Genomic DNA, 12,552 nt, shown 5'->3' on the forward strand with positions numbered 1-12,552 from the left:
TTAATTAGTTGTAGTTGTTGTTTTTGGGTTTGGTTATTGGGATTATAATCACATAATTTTCTTGTATAAATAAATAATGGGTGAGGGGAGCAGGGGAATTTCAAAATGCTGAAAATGCCACACGCAAAAACAAAATAAATGTAACTTTGGTACAACTTACGCATTGTATAAATTCAAAACATTTCCACTTTCTTAGTTGCCTTATAATCCGCATGTTATAGTCGGGCTAATTCTAATTACATTTTCCACTAAATAACAATTATATGTAGATATTATGTTGTATTGTATTGTAATTGTCTGGATCCATTCTCAACATTTGTGTCTCTAGATCTCATAAAATACCGTCGCAAATACTAGGCTCCAAAACTAGAGTTGTTTCATTGAACAGACACGAAAACAAACGGTGAAAAATTGAATAAACTTATTCGAAAGAACCAGCGCAAAAACCGAACATAGAAAAGCAAAAACAAAATGCCAAATATTTTGGAAACACTCAGTCTAAGGTCTCTTCGCTCGAAAAATTTCCACTCGCTGATAACTCCTCCGCTATCGATAAGGATAGATTCGGGATAGGTCGGGTCCCGCCCCGTCCCTCCTCAGTTTTGTTTGTCTAGGAAAATAGATTGTTGCGTCGCTTGAGCGACCCGAACTTCTTCTCAGCCTCCAGCAGCATTTTCTCATTGCGCACCACCTCGAAGGGTATGGTCTTGGACAGACGATCCATCTCCTGGTCGGAGGGGAAGTCCTCGAAGCTCATGTTGCTGAAACCCGTCTTGGCCGAGCTCTGAATGGTGTTCGATTGGAAATTGAGACTGCCTGCGGCTCGATTCTCGTCCTGATCCTCATCGTCATCGTCGTCATGGGATTGATACTGGAGACGTTGATGTTTCTGCTTGCTGCCCGAGCTCAGGGAGCTGGTGGATCCCAGTGCAGCGGCGCTGACCTTCTTGTACGAGTGACCCTTGACTTTCTGTGTGAGTTTTCCCGGTAGCACCCTCACAGCCAAATGGGACTTCTCCTTCTTCGGTTTGGTTGCAGCGATGGGAGCAGCGATGTCGGCGATGTCTGCAACCATATCGGAGGCACCACGCAACACCACGGGCTCCTCCTCGTCATCGGGCGTAAAGTCGGAGCAGCGATCTTGGGAGATTTGCACATAGGCATTATCAGCGATGGGCAGCAAAGGTCTTAGGTGCGGCACGGGTACCGAAACCGAGACTGCAGCTGGCGCAACAGGTGCTATCGGTACTGCTATTGCTCCGATCGGAGGTGCTATGGACAGCACAGAGATGGGCTGGGGTTGGGTATTGGTGCAAAAGGACGGCACATTCACATAGACACTGCTTGGTCCGCTCAACTTGTTCGTATGATTATTGTTGTGGTTAATCAACGGCTGTGGCTCTGGGGTTTTATTGATAATGATCGAGTGATTTATGGTCACCAGTTGGGGTGCTGCACATACGGAAGCTGAAGCTGTAGCTGGGGCCGAAATTGTGGCAGAAGTGGACGCCGGAGCGGGCACTTTGATGATATTATTATTATTATTGTTGGTGTTGTTGTTGTGGCTGGGAAAGTGATGGAGCTGGAGCTGGATCTGGTGCTGGTTTTGGTGCTGGATCTGGACCGGTAGCGGGATTGACAGCGGTAGCGGTATCGGGTTCTGTTCCACGGGTGGAGGTACATCAACACATTTACGAATTACCTGTGGGAATGGTTCCAAGCCAAAGAGATCACATTGATTACTTTCCTCCTCCTGCTGCTGCACCAGCACAGCACCCGACTCCTGGAAGGGATTGAAGACAGGCTCATTGAACTCGTCCAGTTGGGTCTCCCGTTGAGGCGGCGTCGGCGTTAGATGGGCTGGAAAGCTGGCAAAATTGGCCTGGTTGCCATCTCCTCCGCCGCCCTGACCCTTGACCGGCGTAGAAGTCCACATTTCCGGCTCACTTGGCTTGGGTTTCGGCTTGGGCTTGGCTTTCCGCTTAAGAGGCACGCCCACGGGCAGCTTGAACGGAGCCATGGCAAACACATCCAAGTCTTGGTCGTCGCCACATGCAACATGCTGCTGCTGCTGTTTCAGAGATTCATTGCTGCTCTTGCTCTCGCCAGAGCCATAGTCCAGTTCGTCGTCGAGGAGCAGCGGACGATCGCCGAACTTGTGCAACAGATCGCTGGACGTGGGACTTAGCTCCTCGGAGACCAGGCCAGCAGCAGCGAGATCGCCACTGGCCGCCACCGTGCGATCCTTCTTCCTCAACCGCACCTTTACCACCACACGACTCCGATCATCCTCGTGAGTGGTCACGCTCTCGCACTCGGCATGATAGGCCGAGCTGCTGCATGTCTTGACACTCTCGCTGATGCCATCCATTTCCATGGGCAGGGGGCGACGCAACTTGGTCTGTGTCTGTCGCGGATTCTCGTCGAACAGGTCATCATCCTCTGCTCGCAGATCGCTGGCGGAACCAATTGAGTCGCCATCAGAGTCTGCTTTTGCCTCGGCTGCCTTGGCCTCTTGAGCCTGGGCAGCCACTGCAGCGGCCATAATGTTGAGCTGCTGGGCCGCCTGGTGGGCAGCAGTCGTTGGCTTCTTGGTCGTCTGGCGCAGCTTCTTCACGATGGGCAGATTGGAGGTCTTGTCCACCTTGTGGTAGGCCACCTGCTGGATCTTGTGGATGGTCTCTGGTATGTTGCTGGTCACCAGCTGCATCTGCTTGAAGAGAGCCGCCTTTTTGGCGCTGCCTCCGCCTCCGCCGCCTTCGTCGCTGTCCTGCTGAAAGAACTCCGTTCCGGAGTCGGAATCATCGGAAGTGGGTTGATCATTGCTCCTCAGCTTCTCGTACTTGTTGCGATCCTCCAGCGGTAGCTTAACAAAGCTGCTGGAGCCATCACCGCCGCACACCAGTAGTCCGCATTCCGAGTCTGTCTTCAGTTTGCTAATCAGCGATGTCTTCTCCTCGCTGGACATCTCAAGGGTGGGCGACAGCAGCCACTTGGACGAGGCATTGGCTCCTCCAGTCAGACTGCTGGACGAGACTCCGCCTCCACCTCCGCCGCCGCCTCCGCCCGATGAGCAGCTGATGAATTTTGCTGTGGATGAGAGTGAAGGACTTTTATGCAGTAAGGTAATGAGATTAAGGATTTCTGGTTTTCTGTGTGTTGGGGTTTACGATTGTTCTGCTCTACGACTAATTAGTATATGGACGGTTAACAGTTGCATGATCGTATGTGCATGAGCATATGTGCGTGTGATCCCCAAGAGATTATTAGTTAATGTTTTGGTAGATGTTGGTATAAATGATGATCTATATATACTACATGAAGAATAGGTAACATTTGTGAAAAGAAAACGCGGAAGACTCGATGTAGATCCCAGGTTAAAGTGGAGTTTAATGCTTGGGAATGTGGAACAAAGAGGTGTAGACATCCTTAAATCTCAGATTCCACTGAGAAATCAGGGAATGATTGATGATCATTAATGTACATGTACATTACAGTGGGACCTATGCATAGCTCTGCATATAATTGCTTAATATTTAATTGACCCATTGATTAAATTAGTTTAAGGTACTATTTCTCAATTGGAAAGATGGTTTTTGCATTGTGCCATTCACATCTATGCGCAGCATGTCATTCCTCCAAAGCAGCGATGAGCAGGAACAGGAACAGAAACAGCAAAAAATCCCTGATCAGCGAACATCTCGTCCCGCGTCATGCACACGTCTTATATGTGGGTTTTTTTTTTGTACTCTTCTCGGGCTGTCTCTTTTGCAGCATTGTGCATCTCGAGACGAGCAAGGACATGCCCACCGCTGCTCTAGAGGTTAGCATGACAGATTTATGTGTGTTCAAACATTGAGAAATCGTCCCTAAGTTACATTCTTTTGTAAATTGGAGGTTTGGTTGTTCAAACATAATATAGGATTTATTGCACTTTTTGCTTCATTTTTTTTTGGTTTAATTCTCATACGAGTACAATTTGCAGCTGTTTGCCAAAAACTTAAGCTCTAAACGCCCTGCCTCAACTTTTGGTATATAAATATATAGTGCTTTATGTATGTATGTATCTCTTCTGTATATAATATATATATGTTCTGGTTGGTTGGTTGGTTGGTTATGTGTCTTGGTTACCTGACTGTTTGCTGAAGGCTTCTCTATATACTTCCTAGGAGTTTTCTCTTTCTTTGGATTAACTTTATGTACAGGTAAGTGTTAACAGGAGGAGTTATTACATCTAATATTTGTTGAACATTTTCGATTTCTCGTGTGGGCTGGCTGTGTGTAATGGGTAGCGGGGATGAATCTATCTATATTGTCTTCAGATGATTTTTAACAATTAAAAGAGGGCTTTGTTTACTCTTATTTATTTGATTGCCGCCACATCCACAGGGAACGCAGCTTGACGCGAACTTTCAACGAAATCGAAATCAAAATAGAATAAAGATATAATCAAAAATATTTTCTAAATTGAAAATTTGAGCAAAAGATGGTTGTAGATTTCCTAATAATCTCTCGAATTGCATATTGAACTAGAGTATAGCGTATATTTGTTTAGATCTTTAGAATTGCACGTTGAACAATAATTATTCAATTTTGATATGGCAAAAATATACGATATTCGATTGCTTTTTTTTTTCTTCAACAACAACATGAATAAATAGTATTTGATTTCTTAATTCTCTAAAAATTTTTACACAAAAATTACACACAGGAATAGAAATAGTAAATAATGAAAATACATTTACAATAATTGAAATTTTTACTGCTTTTTGTTGATTTTTTGGTTAGTTCCACAACCGCTAACTGTTTACTGTTAATGACTAAATTTAAATAGAGTCTAGGTATAATATGTGTATATGTATTGATTGGTTTCATTCTAGCATATATATATATATGTTGTTCCAGCACCAAATATTACTTTGTTAGAAGCGCTTACGATTGGAGAAGAAAGTTAAGAAGCATTTATAGCATTTATTTCCAACACGAAACATATGGAAATCGTGCTTTAAAGATAAGCCAAAGTTTACATAGAGTTTTGTCAGGTTATTGTTTGGTTTGTTTGGTTAGTGGGTGCATTGGGATATTTACAAATTGTTTGTTGATTGCACTTATGTTTAAGTCTAAGGACAGCAGAGTGTACTGCGGCTGAATCTGTGGCTGTACGTCTCGGGTCTGGGTCATGGTTCTATCCATCTATGGCACACTAAATCTCTCTCTGTCGTTCGATTATCGAGCAGAGCAGTCGTGAATCGGTACACACACAAGGTAATCTATAGCTGGAGGCTCTCTCTACTGCTGTGCGGAAGCTGTCGTTCTGTTGGGTAGAGGAGTAGGAGAAGCCTTTGGGGGCTGCTCCATTCTTCTGTGTAGTTCGATCGCTTACTAGGAAGGTATTTAGACTACGTCTACGTCTACGTTCAAATCTTCACCACTTTCTTCTTCTTCATCACCACTTTCTGCATCGAGATTGAGAGCGAACAAAAGCAACAATCGGAAAACTAAACGTATTTCTGGCATTTTGCAAAAAACGATTAAAGGTGGAGGAATTTCATGCTTTACCTCCGGTTTTGCGCAACGAACTGGTGGCCTTCTCGCGCAGTCCGGGTGGCAAGCTGAATGGTGCCGACCCAAACGGATCCTCAGCCATCTGTGGTGGATGTGGCGAAACAGAAACGGCAGCCGTGACTGTAGCAGGGACCGTAGCTGGTGCCACAACCGTTGCACTCTGCTCAGTGGGCGTCAGTGTGGACGTTGTGGAAGCCGACTTGGCTGTTATACCTGCGAAATAATTAGCTCATAAATCGAATCTATAAGTATGTGTAGAGCTTTCCATCTACTTACTGCCTTGACTGCCACGCTGACGTATCTTGTCAAACTCTGCCTCGAATATATGATCTTCGGTCATTTGACTAAACGGCTGCTCTTCCTCAAACGGATTCCAGGCCTCCACACGCTTGTCCATTGTCTGTCGGGACAGTTCGCTGATCGAAATCGAGGCAGAGGAGGCAAATATGCCAGGATTGGAGATGGCACTGGCCAAAGTGGTCTGTGGTCCATCGCCCATGCTGGCCAAATTGTTGTTGAATGGGGCCAAAAACTGACTTGTCTCATTGGCAAACGTTCTGCAGCGCAACGAAAATAAATGAATGAGTGAATGATTCGAATGATAGACGGTAGACATGGTTATGACACAAAAAGGAGAAACCAAAAGCAAAAGCATTGCAAATGTGAACATAAAGAAATACAAAATCTTAAGGCTACAAAATATCTATTGACTTTGCGGATCATCGGCATCGTCCCGGTCATTTGTAGCTCTTAAGAAATGGACACACACAACACACAGAAAGAGACAAGCAGAAAGTGAGAGCAAGAGAAGAGCAGAACACAGAACACATAGAGATCGTGCGCGAGATCGGGGGAATCGCGTCACTACTTACTTATTGAATGCGGATGTATCGCTGACATTGCGCCGATGTCCTCCTACGCCGCTGGGCTTCGGAGGCGTTAGCATATGCTTCGTGGGTGTGCCGCCAGAGACAACCAGAGACTCTTGAACAGCCGCCACCTGCACCTCCTCCTGTTTGGAGAGCTCCTCGGGGGCTGGAGCAGTGGGGGCTGCTGCTGCTGCTACTGCCGCTGCTGCAGGTGCTCCTGCTGTGGCCTGCGCTGGTTCATTAAACGGATCCGGATAGCCAGTCGACTCGAATAGATTGTTGGTTACAGCTGCCGCCACAACTGTGTCAGCCTGAGTCACAGCTGCAGGAGGAGGCGGAGGGACTGCTGGGCACGGCATGGCTGGGAAATTGGCCTGAAACTGCTCCACAACAGGCTGGTTCTGGGGCTGCGGTGATGTGATATTCAGACGAGGCGAGGGACTGGGCGGTAAACCGAGACCCAAGGCATTCCCCCCATGCACTGAACTGGAGCCCTTGGGCCTGGAGCGTGGAGCTACGCTTGTTCCCGCCTCTATAATCGACACATTCTGCGATTTGGCTGCTTTCGATGCGGCAGCACTGATCCGCTTTGCCTCCGATTCGAATGGCGGCACCAGGAGCTGGTCAAAATTTGGAATGGGTGTTTTCTGAAATAAAGATTCGAGAGAGAATTAATCGTTTGAAAGACTGAGAAAACTGAGGATATCTTACATGCAAATTCTGTACGGGATTATCCTTGCCAGCGAGTCTAAAGGCCACCTCGCACACCTGCCAAATGTTCGGGCGATGCTCCAGATCCGTGTCCAGCATATATTTGATCAACTGATGCATGCCCTTCGAGTACTTGGAGCTGTCCGGGATGGCAAACTGTCCATTCTGTATGGCCAGCGTGCTCTCCCCAAAGGGCAGGGAGAAGAAACAAAGCTTGTACAGCATACAGCCCAGTGCCCAAATGTCTGCCTTTGTGGTGATGCTCTTGCCGCTGTACAGATCGATCATTTCGGGAGCCCGATAGGAGAGTGTGGTGTACTTTTGGATCTCCTCCTCGACCACAGTGACGCCGTGCTGCTGGGGATTCAGCGTCTTGGCTGTGGCCGAGCCGAAGTCGCAGAGCACAAAATTGCCCGCATCCGTTTGGAGAATGTTCTCCACCTTAAGGTCGCGATGAATAATGGGCGTCTGGCAGTAGTGCAGACGGGAGACCGCCTCGGCAATATCACAGAAGATGTTTAGCACCTCGGGCTCGGTGAAGCCAACGTGTAATCTGTAAAGTACGAAATATTTTGAAAGAATAGAAAGAGAAAGCTTTAATGCAGTGTGTTACCTTGCATTCATCATGGCCAGCATGTGATGCTTACAGTATGGCATCAGGAGCAGCACCTCGCACACACCGTTCCCTGTGGGCGTAATGCTCGAGTCGACATAGCCAATAATGTTCTTGTGTCCACTGAGATTGCTCTGTCAAGGATGCAGGTAGCAGGAATCAATAATGCACTTACGGGACACACAATGAAATTGATTTACTTTTCGTTATTTACTTACAGCAATCTGTATCTCCCGCTTCGCCACATTCAGATCGTGCTCATTGTTTACGTACATTCGCTTCAGGGCGTACTTTCCAGCGGAGGAGCCGCCGCCGCCATTGCCGCGTGCCAGAAAGACCATGGCAAAGCCACCTGCGTGTGTAGGATGGATTGAAAGAGGAGGAGAGCATTAGTGGGGGGCAAGAGTTGGGTACAATGACAGACTAGACGACTAGAGCAGCTGTCAACTGTAAACGGTAAACAACAAATAACAGAGAATGGTATACGGGGAATCAGAGTCGACTTGCTGAATACCCTATACGAGTAGTAGATGATCAGTTGTAGTGGAGACTATAATTTCCTAATTGGAGTACCGTCTTACAAACATACAACATTTCGTATTAAAATTCGATTTATTTTTTCTCATTTCGAACGGTATTTGGAAAGAAAACCCACTCTTCTTCATATCGCTCTCTTCCACTATGAGGAAGCCACTGTCGCCGTCTCTCTCCCACCAACTGTGTTTGGCCATGGAATTTACGATTTACACATGTTTTGTCTAACAAGCGATTTGCATGAATTTTATTTCATTTTATTGCAAATAGAATTCAAGTAGGTCCCCACCCCCCCAAATGTCGTTCCCCTGCAACATAGCACTTCAACTGTCGAGTAGAGCACGATAAAAAAAAGCAACGCAATAAAAACTATAAACTATTGAAGGTCACGTACAAAAATAACAACAACAGTAACATGCAACACAATAATATCAGCAGAGCAGCACCCCACGGGGGGCGACAGTGACAGATGGACAGACACCCAGAGAGAGAGAGAGAGAGAATAACGGGGCATACAACGTATGTAACCGTTTGCTCGATTTTTTTGCACCGACTTTTTAGTTGGTATTTGTGAAATTCTGTGGCGTCAAATGTTAATCAATGCCGAAGGTTGGCAGCCCCGCGCGACAGCAACAAATCAACAGAAATAATAATAATAGTAATAAAAGCAGCAATAATAATGCACAATTGTAACAAAGCTAAAAAAATACTTGAGAAGGCAGGCAATTCGAGACGCCCAACTAGGGAGAGAGCAAGCGGCCCGACCAGTTCGCCGAAAGCATTGCACAGTATGTAGGACAGGGGAAAGTGGAGGTAGGGTAGAGGGAATCGTCTGTCGCTTAGTCATTTGCATTTGTTGGTGCTGCCAGAGTAGAGGAGAAGATGGCAGGTAAGAATGGAAAAACGGTATGCTACCGACTATAAGATACTTATACTCAAGATGTTCCGTATTTCTATCAAAATGTAATTTACATTGGGATAAAGCATAGAAAATGTACCCCAAACTTATCATCCTGATTACTGATTAACCTCCCTGTATTTAGTAAATGCAGGGTATCCAAACAGCTGACTCCTCTGACAGCGGCGCCAGCGCAACGCAATAACAACTTTACCAATCGCTTGCCAAAATCTCACAAAAAATCGAATGTGCGCAAGTAAAAGGCAGGAAAAAGTTTTCTATGACCAACGCTCGGAATAATCAATTGTGGGGAGTAGTATTTGCCAAGCCATTTACAGACCGACGAGCCACTTGCAGTGCAGGATATTAATCACTTCAGAATTCAAGGAAAAGTGGATGGATAGTCGGAGTTCCCAGGCGATTTTCCTTGTGCGAACTTTGACATTTCACTGCTGCTGCTGCTGCTGCTCGAAAAGGTGACATAGCAGCAGGAACAGTGGGCAGAGGAAGTTAAGTGTTGGTCTTGCCGCTTCATTGGCTAAATTAACATAATTGATTCAATTGATTTGTGGCCATGCTGTGTGCCTGTATGTAGTTCTATTCCATGGAAAACCTAACCTGAGCCCAGAGGCCGAGCAACTAACTCTTTTGTCTCGTGGGGAAATTGGAAATGCACGCCGACAAGTGGCGCCGCGTACCTAATTAGGGGGGGATACGATACGCAGCTGTTTTCTGTACTATATGTACGCCCCACATTTTGGAGACAGTCGAGACACAAATGTGTGCACATTTGTATGTATTTTATCTAATCTGGAGCATGAACAGAGATACTAAGGGATCCACCTGCCTTTCCCTTCCCCTATCTGTGAATCAAACTTCTGATAACCATAATCACACTGCTACGTTTAGATAGGCCCCACACTACGTGGGTTTAGATAAGACCACACATACTCTTTAGCGGGGAGCAGGCGGGGGGAGACTGCGACTCACCTTCGGCCAGGACATCCTCGACTGTGACCGTTACACGTCCCACTGTGAAAACCTTGCCCACAAAGCTATTCGTCTCCTTGGAGGATGAGGAGCTGGTGTTGTGCGAGTTTTCCAGTCTCGAGTTTTCATTGCGCTCGAATTTCGATAGGATTTTCTTCATTTTCTCCTCTTTTTTTTGCGATTTGTTTACTGCACAGCGGCAGCGACGTCGACTGCAGCAGCTTACACACACACTCGCATTCACACTCGCACAAAATCACACTTTTTAACTTCGCGTTCGCGTAGGAGCCCCCGTTTCTTTTCTTTTTTGGCAATTATTGGGAGGCGTGTAGAAACGCGCCGCGTCACAGCCGCTAGCCAATTAATTAACGTTTGAGTCGTACTGGTGTTTCTAATTAATTTATTTTGCGCACTCTATATTTTTGCATTCACATATATTCACACACACACAGCAGAGAGGAAAAAGAAAGTTGTTTTTTCACAGTCAAACCATCGAGGGGACTATCGATAGTATCGATGTTTTGGTGACTATCATGATACTATCGAGCCAAGTCCCATCTCAATATCAATATCACCACCCAACTCCATCATATGTACATATATTTTCTGTAAATTTTAAAACGTGGAAGAACAAGATTTCTGTCCATGGGAGGGGGTGGGGTGAGACTGCTCTCTCATCCATGGTGGAGTCCGGCTCCACCCACACCTGAGAGTTTTAAATACATTTACAATGAATCCCCATACCATATTTTTTATTTTTTTGTAGTTTAATGCATTTTATTCGCGTTTGAAGTTGAAAAAAAAAATGCCGAATATTAAAGTTACCCACTGTAGTTTCTTCGCCCAATTTTCAGACTCCAGCGGAAAGACTCTCTTCATGTTTCGCGCCAAGAGTCTGCTGTCTTCTGACGTCATTTTAATGTTCTTTATAAAATATTTCACTACAAGAGAAGTGAGCGTCCGTTTCTCTCTTGGGCGCTCCTGAGTGAGAGGTCATCTGAGTGAGAGTGGGAGATCATCTCCTGCTTGCATTGCTTTATCAGCAAGCGCTCGCCAGCAGTGGCGCTTTGCAGCAGGATCCCGTATACATTTGATTTGACACCATTTTTTTTCTGCATTTTTTCTGCGCGCGGCGACGCCAAAACATAACGGATCTTTTGCCTAGGGCTGCAGAATTGTTGGCAGAATCGATTCAATAGTATCGAAAGAATATTTATATAAAATATATTTATATTAATAAATTAAATGCTTGAATAAACGTAATTATTTTAATTATATTAATTGATTAATATTAATTTATAATACTATAGTACGTTACGTAGTGTGGAGGTGGTTCTATCGCGTCTGTTTTTAGAACAGTCGATAGGTGCGGTGCGTGTCGTGTCGTAACGTGACTAGGGCTGCAATACCAAATTAAATTTCAAATTTCAGCAGTGGCGCACGCAAAAATTTCAAAACAATTTCGATCCGATCTAAAGTGCAAGTGCTCGAATTGCAAGTGAATGGATAGTGATATGGATACGGCCACGGTACAGGCCAGTGGAACAGCACAGCAGCAGACGGCCACGGTGAAGCGCAATATTGAACAGCAGCCGCTGGCCAAGTGGCCGCTGCCAATTGCCATTTGGTACCCCCCGACAAGCTCAACATCATCAGCAACAAGTGTGTATTTAATGCAGTTCTTTGCAAGGAGCAAGGATATTTATCTTGGTTTCTTTTCCTTATTTTAGCATTCGGAGACAATGGCTATGTAGTCACTCTGGAGCACAGCTACCACAAGCAGCAACGACCGCTGGGTATACCAGATGGAGTGTCTAGGCCTCCAGCTGCGGCATCTCCAACAAGTACCAACAACCAGTCAGCGCAGGCTCCTGTGCCGGCAAAGCGTGGGAGGAGGAAGTTAACATCTAACGTTGCTACTGCGGCCGGCAATGTTAGAGGGAAAGATTAGCTTTGTGTCGCACTTGACATATTTCCAGCATGAATTTTTTTTCATAATGATAGATGAGTATCATATCCCTCATATGGTATGTTTGGTCATATGGTCTGCAGCTTCGGCAAATTATAATTAATAACTATATATTTACAGATATTTCTACCGACACCGAAGTGGAAAGTGCTGGAAGTGGAAGCAACGTGTCTGCTATGGCATTCCATTATTTGTACATTCGTGTGGTAAGAGGACCTTCGGCGGTGCCCTCTATGGTGGGGATCATAATTTTGTTGACCACTCCCAACCAATAACGGCGTGGACAAGGAGTGCAAACAGCAGTAGAGTTTTGAGCCTTTGAAAAACTTTTATATTAGGATTTCGTTGCAGACAGGGTTGCACTGCGGTAACGATAGTGGACGTCGATGCTCTTTGTGGACAT

At 45.7% G+C, this 12,552-nt stretch overlaps 1 protein-coding gene across 2 annotated transcripts; it reads right to left on the reverse strand.

Annotated features, from left to right (window-relative positions):
* Nucleotides 1–68: 68 nt before the first annotated feature.
* LOC6589402 (AP2-associated protein kinase 1) lies at nt 69–10,581 on the reverse strand. Of its 2 annotated transcripts, none has more exons than XM_002015255.2 (8): nt 10,181–10,581; nt 7,977–8,110; nt 7,759–7,892; nt 7,146–7,698; nt 6,438–7,081; nt 5,842–6,122; nt 5,560–5,778; nt 69–3,090 (listed from the first exon to the last, which is right to left on the reverse strand). In XM_002015255.2, the coding sequence occupies exons 1-8, from the start codon at nt 10,338–10,340 to the stop codon at nt 611–613; spliced, it is 4,605 nt and encodes a 1,534-aa protein (XP_002015291.1). In that variant the 5' UTR covers nt 10,341–10,581; the 3' UTR covers nt 69–610. The 2 variants fall into 2 exon arrangements, with proteins under 2 accessions (XP_002015291.1, XP_026844894.1); XM_026989093.1 differs by lacking the exon at nt 69–3,090 and adding an exon at nt 4,880–5,456 and having other exon boundaries at nt 10,181–10,340.
* Nucleotides 10,582–12,552: the final 1,971 nt, after the last annotated feature.

This window comes from Drosophila persimilis, unplaced genomic scaffold (assembly GCF_003286085.1).
Source record: "Drosophila persimilis strain 14011-0111.01,24,50 unplaced genomic scaffold, DperRS2 tig00000191-arrow-pilon, whole genome shotgun sequence".
Lineage (NCBI taxonomy): Eukaryota > Metazoa > Arthropoda > Insecta > Diptera > Drosophilidae > Drosophila > Drosophila persimilis.

Excerpts from the sequence above, each read along its gene's own strand:
- LOC6589402 (XM_002015255.2), bottom strand. The coding sequence starts at position 10,340 with ATGAAGAAAATCCTATCGAAATTCGAGCGCAATGAAAACTCGAGACTG. Across the intron at positions 7,699-7,758 it reads CTGGCCATGATGAATGCAAG|ATTACACGTTGGCTTCACCG; the intron begins GTAACACACTGC and ends CGTACTTTACAG. Across the intron at positions 5,779-5,841 it reads TCAGCGTGGCAGTCAAGGCA|GTATAACAGCCAAGTCGGCT; the intron begins GTAAGTAGATGG and ends ATTATTTCGCAG.